We start from the raw sequence: 18,461 nt of genomic DNA, 5'->3' as shown, positions 1-18,461 counted from the left end.
GGAAAAGGCACTAGCCTCTGTTCTGGGCATTCACTCCAGGCCAACAAATGGGCTTCAGAATCATGTTAACCTCTGAAAATAATGAGGAAGATCACTGTACTCCTTTTGGCTCCCTTGCCCAGAAATAACCTGAAGTTTCCCTCATGGAATTAACTTTTAATGTTTCTCACATTTTTAAAGCAAGGACCAATTCAAATTGGCTCTTGAGGTGCTTTTTGTCAAAGAGAGAATGCACAATTTGTCAGGCGTTGGCAATCGTAGCAATTGACCCATATTCTCTTGCTTCTAATTTTCACGTTAAGCTCTGTTCTTTTAATGATTCCTCTTGATATGTTAAATTAGGCAGCACCTGTATCCCCAAACGCCTCTTGCCACACTATTTTTCATTCAATCAAAGGCTGCAGTGATGGGTTAGGCTGGGAGCCTGAGGCTACAGTCTTAACAACAAAAAAAAACACCTCAGATAGTTTCTTTTTCCCCTTTGTTGTGGCCTAATTAAAATATTTTCTCCAACTCAATATTTTGAAAACAATTACTGATTATTTATATCTGCACTAGAAAAGTCACAATTAACGATTTTGATACAACTGGAGACAAACGACTAATAGGAGATTCAACCTTTAGATTTAATAAGTGCAGGCCAGTCTTGCATTGGTAACTATCAGGAAGTAATGTTGCTCTAATTAGTGTCATACAGAGATACTGAACCCATTCAGCCACTGTCACAACTCAACTAATGGCCAGATCCTCCCTGCACCCTCACTAATTATTCAATTCTGGTTCTCAGAACTCTCAAAATCAGTCCCTCTCTAAAAGTAATTTAAACACTTCACTGCTACAGAAAATAAGATCATTTTGTCTTGATCATTTTGTCATTTATGAGAGCTTTCTATTAAAAATCAGCTTCCAAATTTCATACATTACTCCAGTGAAAACTGTTGCAAATCCTCTCATAGGCTGTAAAGCAACCATGTTGTTCTGAAAGAGCTGTATAAAGTATCATAAAATGCAAGACTTTCTTCTCCATTTTCCACACCCAAGGCTGGGATCAATTCCTTGTAATTTCATAAATAGCCCTGAATCTTTTGGAATTTGAGATTAATTTTAATTTCAGGAAGAAAATTAACGGATCTCTGGGGGAGAAGCTCTTTCGATTTTTGTGAATACTTTGGTTAATTTTTTTAAATTATTGAAGATGGGAGAATGACTGCTTGTCGACAAGGTGACTGGAGGTGAAAAGTTATTTGATGAGTCATGGAGTCATGTGGCATGGAAGCCAGGTCCTTAGCCCACTGAGCCCGCAGTGACCATCAAACGCACATTTATCCTACACCGATCCCATTTTATTCTCGCTGCTTTCTCATCAACTGCCCCTCCCCCAATTTAACAACTCGCCTGATATTGAGGGGCAATTTACAGTGGCCAATTAACTTATCAACCGTTTTATTTTTGGGAAGCCATCAAAAATTTGTTCAGATAGATAAAAAGATCCTTACTTCTTCAAAATTTTGAATCTTTATGTCTCTAATTGGCATCAAATGAAATTTACTGCAGAACATGCTGCTGATAAATTCCACATGATAATTAAAAGATTTGACTAATATCCTCATAAGGCCTCTCAAAGGTACAATGTCCACTTGAAAGTGCCATCAAAGGTTGGCAATTAGTTATGACACAGTATCTAAATGAGAGTTGGTTCTTGATGGTAACATTTTCACTATTTTGGGGTTATAACATTTTCTATTATTCATTCTTTGGTTTTTTTCTTTTTCTGTTTTGTGGAAGAGTAAGGATTTCAGATTGTATACTGTATACATTCTCTGATATTAAACTGAAACATTGAACCATTGTCAAAGGTTTCAATGAATAGACCAGGAGTGACAAACAATATTTCCAATAGGACCTTCTCCTCCTCTTGTCATCACTGAGGAGGTATGGGAGGAAAGTCTAGCAAATGCAGATATCATTCAGAACACATCAGAAAAATCAAGGGTATTAACGGGGAAATATTGTATAAGGAATTAAAGCAGAAATGGATTTTTTTTTAAATCTCATTTATCTGAAGGAAACCTTCAGATGTTGGTTGCAATTCCCAAGTCTGTTGTCACAATCTACATTTACTGAAGTAATACAATACAGGTTTCTCCTTACTACACTCCACAAGAGCCAAGCTTTTTTTTAACTGTGTGATTTGCTACTGAGGCATTGTTTACTGATGCTTGGTTTAATATTAAACGCACAAGATCTTGCATCTGACATGTAAAGTAAGTGATTTAAGTACTTTGAAGAAGCCTGTCTATTGCATGTTTCATTAAAATCCAAACACAGTCCTAACCCTTCATTTTCTTTGTAACTTCTTCCAGAGCTGTTTCTCTGTTACACCTCACCCGTACATCCCAAATTTCCAGTTCTGTAACACTGATCATCACTCCTTTATGTGCCATGCACCAGATCTGGAATTCCTTCCCGAATCCTTCCATGCTTCTTCCTCTTTCTCCATCTTTAACAACCTTCCTGAACTCATTATTCTGTGGTCAAGCTATTGATCCTCTGTCCTGTGTGATTCAGTATCAAATTTATTTGGTAGAACTTCTGTGAAACAAGTTAGGACATATTATTGTATTAATGGTGCTGTGGAAGTATAGGATTGTGCGGCTTTAATGCCAAAATCTAGAACTGATTCTCTGTTGTCATTCACAGCGATGTGTCCGGCAGACTTCCAACAAATGTGGAAAGAAATGACTGGTGTACAAAGCATGGAGGACACGCCGAAGAGTGAAAGCCTCGACCTCTCAACCAACAGCTCTACTTCTAGCTCCTTCCTAGCCCCAAAGATCTCACCGTCAATACCCCACCATTCCTTGCTGAATGGGCAGAATTCCATCCACACTCCAAAGAGAGAAAGGTACCGGCAACCAAAAGAGTTTCTGACTTGCGAGTAAAGACCTAGCCTGATGTATCTTATGAATTTTCTGTAATTCCTGTTCAGCAGTGGTTTGCGAGGAAAGTTCGTACACTAGTTCATTCCATCATTCAGTCAGGTCATAGCTGATTACAGCTTCACTTGCCTGTCCTTCATTCACTTTTATGTCAGTCTCAATGTTAAAAATATCCATGGTGGCAATGAGAGACTTCTCACCATTGTCAGTCACAGATAGACTAAGTTCAGGTTTATGGTCATTCAACTGGATACATGCAGACCACAAAATGAAACAATGTTCCCCCAGATGAAGGTACATAATACAGTACATATACACAAAACATGAAGTAATATTACCTACAAAAACATTAACAAATAATAAAATATTTTCCAGAAGATTGACATTTAGCATAAGGTGCATTTACAACACTATTCAAAAAGTAAGCAAACATAAATCTATATATTGTTCAACACTACTGGAGTTTCATCAGTGTTGAGACCCAGGTGGTGGCAGGAAGTTCGTAGTCGCACAGCCTGGGGTAAGAAGCTGTTTCCCATCCTAACAGTCTCTGTCCTAATGTCACAGTACCTCCTGGCTAATGGTAGAGGGGGTCAAAGAGATTGTGGCTCCAGTGGCAGGGATCCTTGACATTGCTAAGCACCCTGCATATACAGCGCTCCTGATAAATATCTCAGATGGGTGGAAGAGAGACTCCAATGATCGTCAAAGCAGTCCTCTGTCCTTTGTAGGGTCCTGTGGACAGATGCCATGCAATTCCCATACTAGACAATGATGCAGCTGGACACTTTCAAAGGTGCTCCTGTAAAAATTGGTTAGAATAGCCAACAAAACAGCACATTCTATACACCAGCAATTTCTCTGCGGTTATTCCAGTGCCCTCCAAAGCCCAAATATTGCTTTGATTTTCAACCCTTAATTAACTGAATCTTCGTTCGGCCTTCATAAGACCAGTGTATGACTAGAGAAAGTGGTTTTTAATTTTCAGGTACAGCTATGGGACAGACATTGGTCACACTCTCCAGGACAGGTAATCTCATTAAACTCAGCAGTAAGGAGTGTGGCAGATCATGCATATACACTGTGCCTGCATACAGTTGGTGTGGATCATTCTTCAATGCAAGGATCATTTCTGGTCTGTGGCACATTACCCAGTGGCAGGCCTGACATGTGTATCCCTGCTGCTGTTTATATCTTCCAAGACAGGGAGCTATGCTCTGACTGTTCTTGAAAGGTAATTTATCTCTGTGTCTCAGGGAGTGATTAGATTACATGGTTTCCCTGCTTGTTGGAGGCAAACATGAAGAGAGGAAACAAACATAAATCTATATATTGCTCATGTCCCTGTAATATGGGCCTGTTACATCACATGCGTAGTCTTTCGATCAGTGACCATCTAGCCGGTTTTAGTGGTAATCATTGAATGTCAGCCCAAGACACTTCCCTTCTTCTGAATATGTATTTTGTATTTGCCTGAGTGGGGAAGTGAGGTGTTTGGTTGAACACTTCACCCGTAATAATGGTTTTGGTGACAGTTTAATATTCAATCCTTCAATATATTATTGTGTTATCAGCTTAAATTATGTACTGATGTCTCTAGAGTGAGGCTTGAAATCACAGTCTGTCTGAGGCAAAAGGTACAGGTGGTGTTTGTGAAATTTACCATACTGATTTAATAACCCTAATGGCGTCACTGACCAGATTGACCCAATGGTCCTAGTTGCTTTGCATTGAAATTATTCTTGAGGTCACACTGATCCAATTTCTCCAAACAGGCATACTGACATAATCATCTTTAGAGATCCAACTAATCTACAATCTCTTGCCTCCGACTAATCCCCATTCCTAATGGACATACTGACTTAATTGTACTGAGGTCAATGACTCAGTAACTCTACAGATTGGTTGTTTCCTGCTTTCAGCATAGCAAAAGGAGTGACGACCTCTTAGCACTCAACTATTGATCTAGACACTCAGTGACCATTTTATTAGATACAGGCGTGTACCTAACAAAATGGCCACAGGAGTGAACCCACAGTGGTCTTCTTCTGCGGCTTCAAGGTTCAACGTATTGTTCATCCAGAGATGCTCTTATGTACACCACTGTTTTAATGCATGGTTTTTTGAATTACTGTTGCCTTCCTATCAGCTTGAGCCCGTCTGGCCATTCTCCTCTGACCTCTCTCATTAACACCATATTTTCACCCACAGAACTGCTCACTAGCTATTGTTCTTTTTTTTGTTTTTTGCACTGTGCTCTGTAAACTCTGGAGAGTGTTGTGCACAAAAAACCCAGATGTTCAGCAGTTTCTGAAATTACTCAAACCACCCCATCTGGCACCAACAATCATTTTTCAGTCACAGTCACTTAGATCATCTTTCTTCCCCAGTCTGATGTTTGCTGTCAACAGCAACTGAACCTCTTGACCATGTCTGCATGTTTTTATGCATTGAGTTGCCGCCACATGATTGGCTGAGCAGATATTTGCATTAACAAGCAGGTGTACAGGCATATCTAATAAAGTGGCCACTGATTATATGTACAAGTGCACAAGCTCAGCAGACTGTAGGAAGAGGAATCAGATTGACTGCTGCCACAGTATTGTGTGATGGCCAAAATGTTCACTGCCTGTGGTCAGCCACACTCCAGCTCATGGTCAGGTCAGACATAACATGTGTTACTTGCAAATCAATGTGCATGCAGTCAGTGGCACCCTCTGCAATGGGAAAACTGGCAGTCCTATGAAGCCTTGAGCTCTTTGAGTGTGCTGCAGTCCTGTAAGGTGTTATGTTCAAATCTTCTTAGCTCTCCTTGAATGAAAACCTCAATGAATTCCTTTATTCAACAGTGGGTTGTCAATGGTGAAATGCTGCAAATAACTTGACTCGTTATGCCCAAACTAATAAAGCAATAATGACTTCAGTTTCTCACCCTACTACTTGCTTAATGAGAAAAGTATCATTATGCTTGGTTGTTCAGTCTAGCCTGTGATAATAAATTTGGAAGAAAGAACAGCACAAAACAGGCCCTTTTCGGACCATGACCTTGTGCCAAAGCAATTAAACTGGTGAGGTCCATTGTAATTTGGGAAACTGCCTCGTTGAACAGCTCTGCTCCACCTGCCAAAAGTGGAAATTACCCATGGCCAAACATTTTAAATCCAATTCCCAAATATCAGTCCTTTGCTGCCTCTTGTGCCAAGATAAGGCAGTCATCAGGGTAGAGGAGCAACACCTTGTATTCTGTCTGGGTAGCCTCCAACCTGATGGCATGAATATCAATTTCTCCTTCCAGTTAAAAAATTTCTCTCCCCCCCGCTTTCTTCTATTCCCCATTCTGGCCTCTTACCTCTTCTCACCTGCCTATTACTTACCCCTGGGTCACCTCCTCCTTCCCTTTCTCCTATGGTCCACTCTCCTCTCCTATCAGATTCATTCCTTGCTAGCCCTTTATCTTTCCCACCCACCTAGCTTCACCTGTCACCCCCGAGAAATTCTCCTTCCCCTACCCCCTCCTCTTTATTCTGGTGTCTTCCTCCTTCCTTTCTAGTCCTGAGAACGTTGACTGCTTATTCATTTCCACAGATGCTGCCTGACCTGTTGAGTTCTGCTAGCATTTTGTGTGTGTGTGTGTGTTACTTTGGATTTCCAGCATCTGCAGACTTCCTTGTGGTTATAATTAAAGCAATGGTTCCTAATTAATCTAATCCCTTTTTCCTGCACATTAACCATATCCCTCCCATCTCTGCATGTTCGTGTGTCGATTTGAGAGTCTCCTACGCTATTTGCCTCTGCCATCAGCACCAGCAGAACTTTCAAGGACCCAACCACTGGTTATGTTAAAAGAGACTTGCATTGCACCTCACCTCTCCTTTGTACTCTCCCTCACCTCCTCAACCAAGTATATGCTTTCGTGTCCAAGATATCTCAGTCGTGGGGAAATGCTACTAGTTGTCTATTCTGTCTATAACCCACATCATTTTATGAACAGTGACTACTTTAATAAACCAGTTACAGTTTATCAGTCTGTGTTTATGTATAGCTTTTTAAAAAAAAATCTATTGTATCTCTTTATTTTCCAGTAAATGCTAGTAGGAAAGTGAATCTCAAGGTATATATGGTGACATATGCATACTTTGATAATAGATTTACCCCGAACTTTGAACTTTAACTGTGAGCAGAGGCCTTAGGAGCAGACAGCCATATTGGGAAGGATATTCTGCGGCAGATCGGGTAGGGGCAAAGAAAGCTCAAATGCAGGAAATCAGCATTCTGGAAATACACTGCAGATCTATCAGCTGCAGTAAAGACAGGTTAACACTTCAGGTAGGGTCGGGCTCATGTCTGTGATGAAGAGCTTCTGCCCTGAGCATTCATTTTTCTCCTTCAGAAATATGTCGCGTGCATTCCGTCATTTTCATAATCAGCCCCATGGGATTTGGTAACTTCCTAAATATATTTATAATGGCAATGTCAGGACAGATATTCCTAAAACAGAAACAATTTAATTTTTTTTATTTCTTCCTCATTAATTTCCTCCATCATCACCTGAATGCGAAGATGCAACTTGTCACCGGCTGCCCTCCGGTGTAGCCCAATGGAAAGAGACAGAACATTGTGGGATCAACAATCCAAAGGCTTGAGCAGATATTTCAGGTTTAAACTCCAATGAGCGCTGAAGAATCAATTAATTGGGACGTCCGTGGAGGGCATATGGCAAGGCAGGAAGAAACGGAGAGTGGTTCAGATGTCAGGAACCAGTGTGCGAGGTTCGACGTTATTTTAAGCTATGTGTGGGAGAAGAAAACCAGAATTGCTGGAAAAACATTTCTTTAAATATTTTACTGGAGTCCATATCAATGCGCTGACTCACATGGCTGATACGTATATCACAAACTATTTAAAGGCTTTAGGATGTTGAGCTGAAATTCTGTTCACTCCAATTATCAACCTGTTTATACTCTTAACAGAAGATAAAATCACAGCAGGTTGGTTGTCACATTCTGTTTGACCTTTGTAGGTCCATGCCTCCCCGAGGCAGCCCATAATGACAAATAATCTACTTCTGTGGCAAAGTCACTGATATAATGCTGAAATTCTTTTCTCATAAAGCAAAGTGATGGCAGTGCTTGTGAATGGATTTTCCGTGTTGTTTCATTAATGGTAAATAATTTCTGTCTGTTTTTCCCCAGCTTGTCACATGAAGAAGCCCCTGGTGTTCACCCCTTGTTTGGACATGGAGAATGCAAATGGCCTGGCTGTGAAGCTCTCTGCGATGATATGGGACAATTTCTAAAGTATGTATCTACAGATATCTATTTCACAGGCTGGAGTGTGGTGGTACAAGTAGTTGAATACACCTCGTGGATGGTAATACTGGAGGATGTAATAATTAGGTTCGATTTTGATTTTTGGCCTCAATAGAACTTCTACCATCAATCAAGTTACCTTAATTCTGCCCTCTACTTTTTCTCCCTTGCTTCAATCTGCAAGAATGATGTTAGAATAGAAATTTGTCACAGCTGTTGTTGAACATTTAGTTTGGCAACCATTACATGGTAGTGTTGCTTCCAGTTTCAATGCATTGAAGTCAATACAATTTCAGAAGAGAGCGCGTTGTGTAGCTGACTTGCAATTGAATGACGCTATTGTGGAATGCTGCTTGGAAATTATTGAATATAACTCGCACCCAAGGGCTTTCATTTCACTTCCATCTCTCAGAGTGTGAGGCTAACATCAGAACTTGAGCAATAATATCAACACCAAGAACCTGCATCTTGTTCAATTCATTAAAAAAATCCATATAAATAAATGCCAACTCCTTTGGAATCTCCCTCATCAACTCTGACCTTCTTCAAGTTCTTCAGTCATTCGGTTACCTTCCCTTTGAGTTTCTGAAAGTGTTCTGCTTATCCCTCCACAACTTATTGGGGCAGCACAGTAGCATAGTGGTTAGCACAATGCTTTACAGTACAGGTGACTCGGGTTCAATTCCCGCCACTGCCTGTAAGGAGTTTTGTATGTTCTTCCCGTGACTGTGTGGGCAACATTCCCTCTGATTTGTAATGACCAGTGTTCGCAAAAATCTTGTGCTGTGTGCAATTTTTTTGCCTAGTGACAACAACATGCGCGCACTGTGTTTTTGAGTGGAAGTAAACCTGAAGCTATTCTAAGGATAATGAACTACCAAGTCCAGTTTGTTGTTCAATGTTTAAAAGAAATGAAATAATTGTCAATGAGAACATTGTCCTCTGGGTTTGACCGTTTTCACTTTTGTTCTTCTGCACTCTCACAAAACATATCTCACAAAACATATGTAGCAGGCCCTTGTTGGGATCTCACTGGAACTTTTGCACACTGTTCATATGCTTGCTCAATGACGTTTTAAAAAGTCAAGTTTCCAAATATCACTCCATTTCTTCTCACTTGCAAATTCTCTACTAACCTTTACATTGCAACAATACATGTGGATAACATATTTGTGTTCTGTATTGTACGTAAATATTTCTCAAAGCTGCACATTCCTAACTTCATGAGCTTCTGGTGTAGCAGTTTTTACTGTTTCATTAAGCCGTTCCACTTTAAATGAACCAGCAGCTCTTTTGTGCTTCAGACCCTCTACCTCTTTGGAATTTGACGTAATGAATCAATATTTTCTTCAATAATAACAGTATAAATAAGCCAGTTCTAAAATCTGCGGACAAATCATTGCAAACTCCACATTCTCAACACCATCCACAGCAGAAACTGGAAAAGGAAGTGTGATTATGTACGATCGTGAAATAGACTTAACATGCCCACGAGGTAGAGGGTGACAACATTTTGTGCGCAGTTTAAATTTCTTCTTGTACTAATAACAAAAGATGAATGTGAGCGCACACACGCGCACACCTTAGAGGGAAGACTTACCATTTGGTAGGTTAATTGGTCGTTGTAAGTTGTCCCGTGATTAGGCTAGGATTAAATTGGAGGATTGCTGGGCAATGTGGCTCGAAGGGCCAGAAGAGCCTATTCCACACTGTATCTCAATAGATAACCAAACAAACAAATTAATTAATTAAAAATAGTCAGCCTTTTTAACACCACCCCCCGCATGGTCTTATGGTTTTTCAGTCTTAGAATGTAGAACATAGAACATTACAGCATAGTACAAGCCCTTTGGCCCTCCATGTTGTGTCAACCTTTTAGCCTATAAGATCAATCTAACCTTTCCCTCCATTTTTCTATAATCCATTTGCCTACCTAAGAGTTTCCCAAGTATCCCTAATGTATCTGCCTTTGCCACCACCCCAGCATCTCTTGAGTAAAACTTAAACATTAGTTTAGATTAGATTCAACTTTATTGTTATTGTGCTGAGTACAGATATAAAGCCAATGAAATGCAGTTAGCATCTAACCAGAAATGCAAAGAATAGTGTTAATTACAAAATAACTGCGAATAAAAAGTAAGTGCTACAGCACACAAATATAAAAGTACTGAGACAGTACAATATGGGTGCAATACTGCTTTGCGCTGTGATGTGAGGTTCAGCAAGGTCACAGCCTCAGGGAAGAAGCTCTTCCTGTTCCTGCTGGTGCAGGAGTGGAGGCTCCTGTAGCACCTACCAGATGGGAGGAGAGTAAAAAGTCCATGGTTAGGGTGAGATGCATCCTTGATAATGCTTTTCACCCTGCCCAGGCAGCGTTTATGGTAGATGTTCTCACTGGTGGGCAACTGGGTGCTGATAATCATTTTGTCATAGTATTCATGAATAAATTCATTCATATTTATTTGCAGAAATAAGGTACTCAATTAATCTCACATTAGTTTTTACATTGAAATCTGTGACCTACCCATCATTGTGTGAAATGTCTCAGTGAAACCGCAAGGGACTCCATGGGACAACTGGGACTAGAACTAGAGGTCATGGGTTAAGGGTGAAAGATGAAATGTTTAAAAGGAACACTAGGGGAACTTCCTCACTTAGCGGGTGGTGAGGGTGCGGAATGAGCTGCGAGTGGTAGTAGTGGATGTGGGCTTGATGTCAAAATTTAAGAGTAATTGGGATAAGTACATTTATGAGATGGTTATGTAGGGCTACTGTCCAGGTGCAGGTCAATGGGACTAGGCAGAATTATAGCTCGGGACTGTTCAAGATGGACTGAAGGGCCTGTTTCTGTGCTGTAGTGTTCTATGATTCTATAACTATACGGTATCTTCCATTGATTCTGTTATTGTTGCTATTCTACATGTATGCTGAGTATGCCCACAAGAAAATGAATCTCAGTATTGTATATGGTGTCATATATGTACTTTGATGATAATTTTTACTTTGAAATTTGAAATGAAGTTTACAATTGAACTATGAAAGATGGTTCGAAGGAGGAGAGGTAGACTCATTGGGGAAAGTACTACAGAGCTGAGGACTCAGGCAGTTGAAAGCACAGCGAGCATCAGCGGGAAAAAAAAATCAGTGTTGTAAAAGAAGCCAGAATAAGCGGTGAACAGAGCATTTAGAAGCCTAAAGGTGGATACAAGGATCAGTCCCACAACACATCAAAAGATCCCATTCTGACTAAATTCCATTCAAGAGCTAATATTTTTCCAATTTGTCATAATTGCACTAAGTACCAGTTGAACATAATCCCGAAGGGTTGTTGGAACATCATCCAGCCACAACCCCAGTTTTCCACTTTCTTTCCCCCATCCTCACTCTGTCTCTCTTCTCCCCCCCCCCGCCTTACTCTGTATTTTTATTTCTCAGTATAAAAGCATTTGAGATTCAAGATTACTTATTGTCGTTCGTCAGCACCCAAGTGTGAAGGAGAACAAAATGATTGCTACTACAGATTGGTTACACCACAGAAAAACATACAAGAAGCATAAAGAATGTAATAAAAATGTAATAAATATAATTACTTAAGACTAGCTTATGTCCATAGACTGATTGTATGTGCATAAAGTGGCTCCGACAGGAAATGATAAAATGAGTGGGTGTGGTTAATGGTGGAGCTGTTGATCAGCCTGATGGCTTGGGGGAAGTAGCTGTTTTTGAGTCTGGTGGCCTTGGGTTGGATGCTGTGTAGCCTCTTCCCTGATGAGTCCATGAGGAGTCTATTAGAAGTGATGGGGGCCAAACTGAAGGCGACGAAGAGTTAACTTCTGGCAGTTGATTGCTGCTTGGGCAGCACCAACTTCACGCTGTCTGTGTTCTTGGATGATTCCTGCATCCTGCTAGGTCCTGCTACACTGAACCTACAAGTGAAGAGATGTTGGGGTGGCCAGCACCAGTTAAACCTACCTGTGTAGCTTAAAGGTAGCTGGTATCTTTTCCTAAAGGAAGGGCATTGTACTTGCAGCAGTATAGCAGAAAAATGAATCTGATGTGGAAAACAGTGGAAATGAGAAACAGTGGCTCCAGCACTTTTGGATGTTTGTTGGAAGTAGTGAAAAATAAGAGAATATCCTGGATTCCCCCCAACAAGGCCAGAAGACCCTCAATCACACTGAGAGACCAAATGGCCGAAGTGCTCAGTGCCAGGAGTCAGGTCCTGCACACTCAGATGCAGGGTAATGTAACAGGTAACAAATGACACATATTGTTCATTATAGAAACTGTTCTACATAATTCACAAATATCGTCATTGAGTTGCTGTGTTCACATTGAGAGACGATGCCTGACATAATGGTGTCAGTGTAAGGCAATGGCTTTTGGGTTTGCTGGTAAAGGTTGTGGCTTTTGTTAAGCACATAAAATGACCCTCGTATGCTTTATTCACAAAATCCTACACTGGTGACCCTGACGCTCTTGGACGATTCCAGGGTTACTCAAAGACACAGCGACCAACACAGATGCTTTGAAGCTGCCGAAGTTTTGGGAACAGCACACTACCATGTGGTTTTCACAGGTGGAAGCCCAGTTCTCTCTGAGAGATCACCGTGGACAAGATTCAATTTTACTACGTTGATAGAGAACCTTTTATGCAACAAATGCCTGATCAGGTTTGCACGGCCCTCACTAATACACCCGTGAAGGATTACAGACAGCTTGCTAGAATGGCCAATGGTCTACACTCAGCTAGGCAGAGGTAAATCATTCCTCTTCCTTTCCCTGTTGCAATAAACCTTGTCAGCAGAGCCTCTGGCAGACACGCGGCCATGGCTCTAAACCGGATAACGCCAGGTCTACGTCTTTACCATGCATGCTTCGGCAAGTGCCAATCGCCATGCAGGTTCGAGAGTGCCCGTGCATCGGGACAGCAGAAGTCTGTGAACACCGTGGGTTCCAGCTGCCAGGGATGTCTATTGTTCATTAGGGACACCCTTTCAGGGCGACACTTCCTGAGTGACATGGACACTCATTGATTATAAGGCAGAGAGAGACAGACCCTTGCTGGAGGCCGCCAACGGAAGCAGGATCTAGACTTAAGGGACACGATGCATGACTCTCTGTTTCAGTGGACGATGCCACACATGGGGATTTGTTTTGGCGAAAGCTTGGCGCAGATTTCCTGTATGACATAGGACTATTACTAGATCTTAAGGACTGCCAGCTTGTGGACGCAGAGGACTGTGGGTCATTACCCTGCTCCCCCCGTACGTTCCCACGACAACCCTGTCTAGCGCATGCACCACCGCATGTGAATTTACTCGCCGGCTGGGCAAAGTCCCAAACATCACCAAGCCCACATTTTCCATCGCAGTCATATGGCATGGTGTTGAGCACCACATTTCCACAACTGGCTCACTGGTCCATGCCTGTGCATGTAGACTGGACTTAGAGAAGTTGGCCATTGCAGAGCCTGAGTTTGCTGACATGGGAATACTTGACATTGTACATGTCGAAAAGCTGTTGGCCTCCATGTGGCAATTACCGTCGCTTTAATGAGGTCACCAACCCTGATCATTCCCCAGTCCAACATATTCAAGACTTTTTGGCTAGAGAGATAATTTTTTTTTAAATAGACTTAGTCAGGGGCTACCATGAGATGCCTGTGTGCACTGAGGACGTTCCCAAAACTGCTGTTATAGCCCCATTTGGCCCATTTGTGTTTCTGCATATCCTGTTTGAGCTGAAAAATGCAGCACAGGCTTTCCAGTGACTAGTGGACTCTGTGTTAAAAAACTTCATTTTCTTTTTGTTTATTTGGACAATATACTTGACACCAGCGCATTGAAAACCGAACACTTATCACATTTCCACACACTTTTCAAGTGCTTAAGCTAACATGGGCTGAGTATTAACCCCACTAAATGCCAGTTTGGGTTGTCTGCTATTGACTTTCTCAGCCACCGTATCTCCATAGAAGGTGTGAAACCCCTGCCGTCAAAAGCGGCTGCTACGAGAGGTGATTGATAAGTTCGTGGCCTAAGGTAGAAGGAGTCAATTTTAGAAAACCTAGCACATTTATTTTTCAACATAGTCCCCTCCTCCACTTACACACTTAGTCCAGCCGTCATCGAGCATACGGATCCCTTCTTTGTTGAAGTCAGTTTCTTGGACCTCCAGAAGTGGTCCACAGCAGGGGTGATTGATAAGTTCATGGCCTAAGGTAGAAGGAGATGAGTTATTAACTTCAATCTTTCTGCATAATCACTCAAAGAGTTGAACTGCACGTGTTTATAACGAGAGCTGTATAACTCATCGCCTTCTACCTTAGGCTACGAACTTATCAATCACCCCTCATATTGTGAACTTTCCACTGTCCTGCACTACCAAAGCACTGCAAGAGTTTTTAGGTATGGTGAAACTCTCCCACCATTTTATTCTGTGAGTTGCTGAACTTGTGCTCCATTTATCCAGTGCCCTTAAAGGCAGTGCTACTAGTTGCATGCTTGAGCCATTAGCGGGCATGACTAGAACATTTGCCGACACCAGACAAGCTCTTTTGAATGTGACGATACTGACACACCCACTCCCCAATGTACCCATAGCCATCACCACTGACCCCTCAGACTATGCTGTGGATGATGTGCATAAACAGTTGGTTGGAGGTTTGTGGCAGCCACTTGCCTTCTTCAGCCAACAGCTCCGTACCCCGCGAGAGGAAGTACAGCACTTTTGGCCACGAGCTGCTCGGTCTCTATCCATTTCCATTTTCCACTCGAGAGTCTCTATCCATTTTCATTTTCTATTCGAATGTCAGCATTTCATAGTATTCGTTGACCACAAACCCTTCACGCACACGATGGCCAAAGCATCAGACTGTTGGTGTGCACAGTAGCAACACCATCTGGCCTACATTTCAGAATTCGCAACCGATGTAGAGCACATCGTAGGGAAAAGTAATGCTGTGGCCGATTGCTGCTCAAGCCCACCGTCCATATCATACATAGCAGGGTTTACTATGCTAGCATGGCAGCTGACCAAGGTATTCCTTTCTAGCGTGTCACACCAGACAGTCAGCCATTCTTCTCTGGCGCATAGTGTCAGGATTGGTCTCTTTGCGGATTAACCGGGTCATGACATGAACGTTCCTGACTCGACCCTTGTTTTTTTTACGAGGCTGAGTGGCTAGCCCGATGCTCAACCTGGCACGGATGGAAAGCATGCTCGGGTGGGGTGGGGGGTGGCTCGACTTGGATTCGAACTCAGGAGCCTTCGCTCCAAAGTCCGGCACTGATACCACTGCGCCACCAGCCGTCCAAGCTACTGACCCAGGGCCAGAGGTTCAAGCTTACAGGACAGTAGTCACAGGCCTGCGGTTGGCTGACGTCAAGTTCAGTTTCTCTCCTGTCAGATTGCCTTTGCCCCACAGTGCTGACAAACTGGAGGCATATAGTTTTTAACTCCATTCACAGCCTCTCGCATCTGAGCAGGAAGGCTTCATAGAAGGTGGTTGCTTTAAAGTTTGTGTGGCAAGACCTTAGGAAGGACATACGAGATTGTAGTGCACCCTGTGTTATGTGTCATCCAGCGAAGGCTAACTGTCACGTTCAGCACCTATTGAAGTCCCTGGGTGATGGTTTGACCAGGTCAATGTAGACCTGGTTGGTTTTATTCTCCCTCCCACGTTTCCATGCATCTCCACTTTGGTGGCAAAAATAGGAAAACAGATTATTATCTGAATGGTGGCTGATTAGGAAAAGGGGAGGTGCAACGAGACCTGGGTGTCATTATACACCAGTCATTGAAAGTGGGCATGCAGGTACAGCAGGCGGTGAAAAAGGCGAATGGTATGCTGGCATTTATAGCGAGGGGATTCGAGTACAGGAGCAGAGAGGTACTACTGCAGTTGTACAAGGCCTTGGTGAGACCACACCTGGAGTACTGTGTGCAGTTTTGGTCCCCTAATCTGAGGAAAGACATCCTTGCCATAGAGGGAGTACAAAGAAGGTTCACCAAATTGATTCCTGGGATGGCAGGACTTTCATATGAAGAAAGACTGGATGAACTGGGCTTGTACTCGTTGGAATTTAGAAGATTGAGGGGGGGATCTGATTGAAACGTATAAGATCCTAAAGGGATTGGACAGGCTAGATGCAGGAAGATTGTTCCCGATGTTGGGGAAGTCCAGAACGAGGGGCCACAGTTTGAGGATAGAGGGGAAGCCTTTTAGGACCGAGATTAGGAAAAACTTCTTCACACAGAGAGTGGTGAATCTGTGGAATTCTCTGCCACAGGAAACAGTTGAGGCCAGTTCATTGGCTATATTTAAGAGGGAGTTAGATATGGCCCTTGTGGCTACGGGGGTCAGGGGGTATGGAGGGAAGGCTGGGGCGGGGTTCTGAGTTGGATGATCAGCCATGATCATAATAAATGGCGGTGCAGGCTCGAAGGGCCGAATGGCCTACTCCTGCACCTATTTTCTATGTTTCTATGTTTCTATCTCCTAACCATGGTGGACTGTAGGTCAGAGGTTCTCCTCTGGTGTCGACGATGGCTGCAGACATGGCTCGGGTGTTCATTCGCACCTGGGTCACTTGGTTTGGCACCCCATCTGATATTTCTTCCAGCCACGGTCCCCAATTCACATCAGACCTCTGGCCAGAACCTCAGTGCTAAATTGCATCACACCACAGCGTATCACCCGCAGTCCAATGGCCTGTGTGAGCTGTTTCACCACTGCTGAAAGCCTGCACTGAAAATTTAACATATTCTGCTAAAAGCACCACCTGCCTTAGACACCTGTTCAATTCACCATACCGCTATCTCTCATCTACAACTATTATGTCAGTCAGGGCTTATTCCTAACACTCCGATACTCCCACACTTAGAACTGTTCTAAGTCTCATTTCCACACGCCGTGCTATCTGTTTGATGATCATTGCTACAGCATCCAAACTCACGGAACAACACCCACTGACACGCTTTCCTCACTCCTGCAGGACAAATTGCATAAACTGGGCAGCTGACGGTAACTGAAGAGACAGAAGGAGCTGTATTTCCAAACCCCAATGGAGGAGGTGGTGCTGGCAATTATTAGAATTGCAGTTGCTAACTTCTTGACCTGCAATGGGGCTGAAGACCAAGATGCCTTCAATCTTAATCCTCTTCCTCACATCACACTCCCCCTCATCCTGTACTTTTTAAAATTACAAGCACTACATTGCCACAGAATGTGCATCTCACCTCCTCTGGATAAATAGATAGATACACAGATAGATAGATAGATAGATAGATAGATAGATAGATAGATAGATAGACATACTTTATTGATCCCGAGGGAAATTGGGTTTCGTTATAGCTGCACCAACCAAGAATAGAGCATAAATATAGCAATACAAAACCACAAACAACCAAACAACAATATGCAAACTATGCCGGATGTGAGGTTATCCACTTTGGTGGCAAGAACAGGAAGGCAGATTACTATCTGAATGGTGTCAAGTTAGGAAAAGAGGAAGTACAACGAGATCTGGGTGTCCTTGTTCATCAGTCACTGAAAGTAGGCATACAGGTACAGCAGGCAGTGAAGAAAGCCAATGGCATGTTGGCCTCCATAACAAGGGGAGTTGAGTATAGGAGCAAAGAGGTCCTCCTGCAGTTGTACAAGGCCCTGGTGAGACCTCACCTGGAGTATTGTGTGCAGTTTTCATCTCCAAATTTGAGGAAGGACATTCTTGCTATGGAGGGAGTGCAGTGTAGGTTCACTGGGTTAATTCCAGGGATGGCAGGGATGTCATATGTTGAAAGATTGGAGCGGCTGGGCTTGTATACACTGGAATTTAGAAGGATGAGAGGGGATCTGATTGAAACATATAAGATTATTAAGGGACTGGACACACTAGAGGCAGGAAACATGTTCCCGATGCTGGGGGAGTCCAGAACCAGAGGCTACAGTTTAAGAATAAGGGGTAGACCATTTCGAACGGAGTTGAGGAAAAACTTTTTCACACAGAGGGTTGTGGATCTGTGGAATGCTCTGCCTCAGAAGGCAGTGGAGGCCAATTCTCTGGATTCTTTCAAGAAAGAGTTAGATAGAGCTCTTAGAGATAGCGGAGTCAAGGGATATGGGGAGAAGGCAGGAACAGGGTACTGATTGTGGCTGATCAGCCATGATCACAGTGAATGGCGGTGCTGGCTCGAAGGGCCGAATGGC

General features: G+C 42.7%; 1 protein-coding gene across 2 annotated transcripts in view; it reads left to right on the top strand.

Annotated features, from left to right (window-relative positions):
- foxp4 (forkhead box P4) overlaps window positions 1–18,461 on the top strand; it is a 398,372-nt gene that overhangs the window by 311,879 nt on the left and 68,032 nt on the right. For both annotated transcript variants that reach the window (XM_063065460.1, XM_063065461.1), the window contains exons 7-8: window positions 2,701–2,905; window positions 8,132–8,236. In XM_063065460.1, coding sequence (XP_062921530.1) covers window positions 2,701–2,905; window positions 8,132–8,236 — 310 coding nt within the window. The remainder of the gene's footprint in view (window positions 1–2,700; window positions 2,906–8,131; window positions 8,237–18,461) is intronic.

The sequence above is a fragment of the Mobula hypostoma genome, chromosome 13, assembly GCF_963921235.1.
Source record: "Mobula hypostoma chromosome 13, sMobHyp1.1, whole genome shotgun sequence".
NCBI lineage: Eukaryota > Metazoa > Chordata > Chondrichthyes > Myliobatiformes > Myliobatidae > Mobula > Mobula hypostoma.
This window is presented reverse-complemented; position numbering and strand designations above follow the sequence as displayed.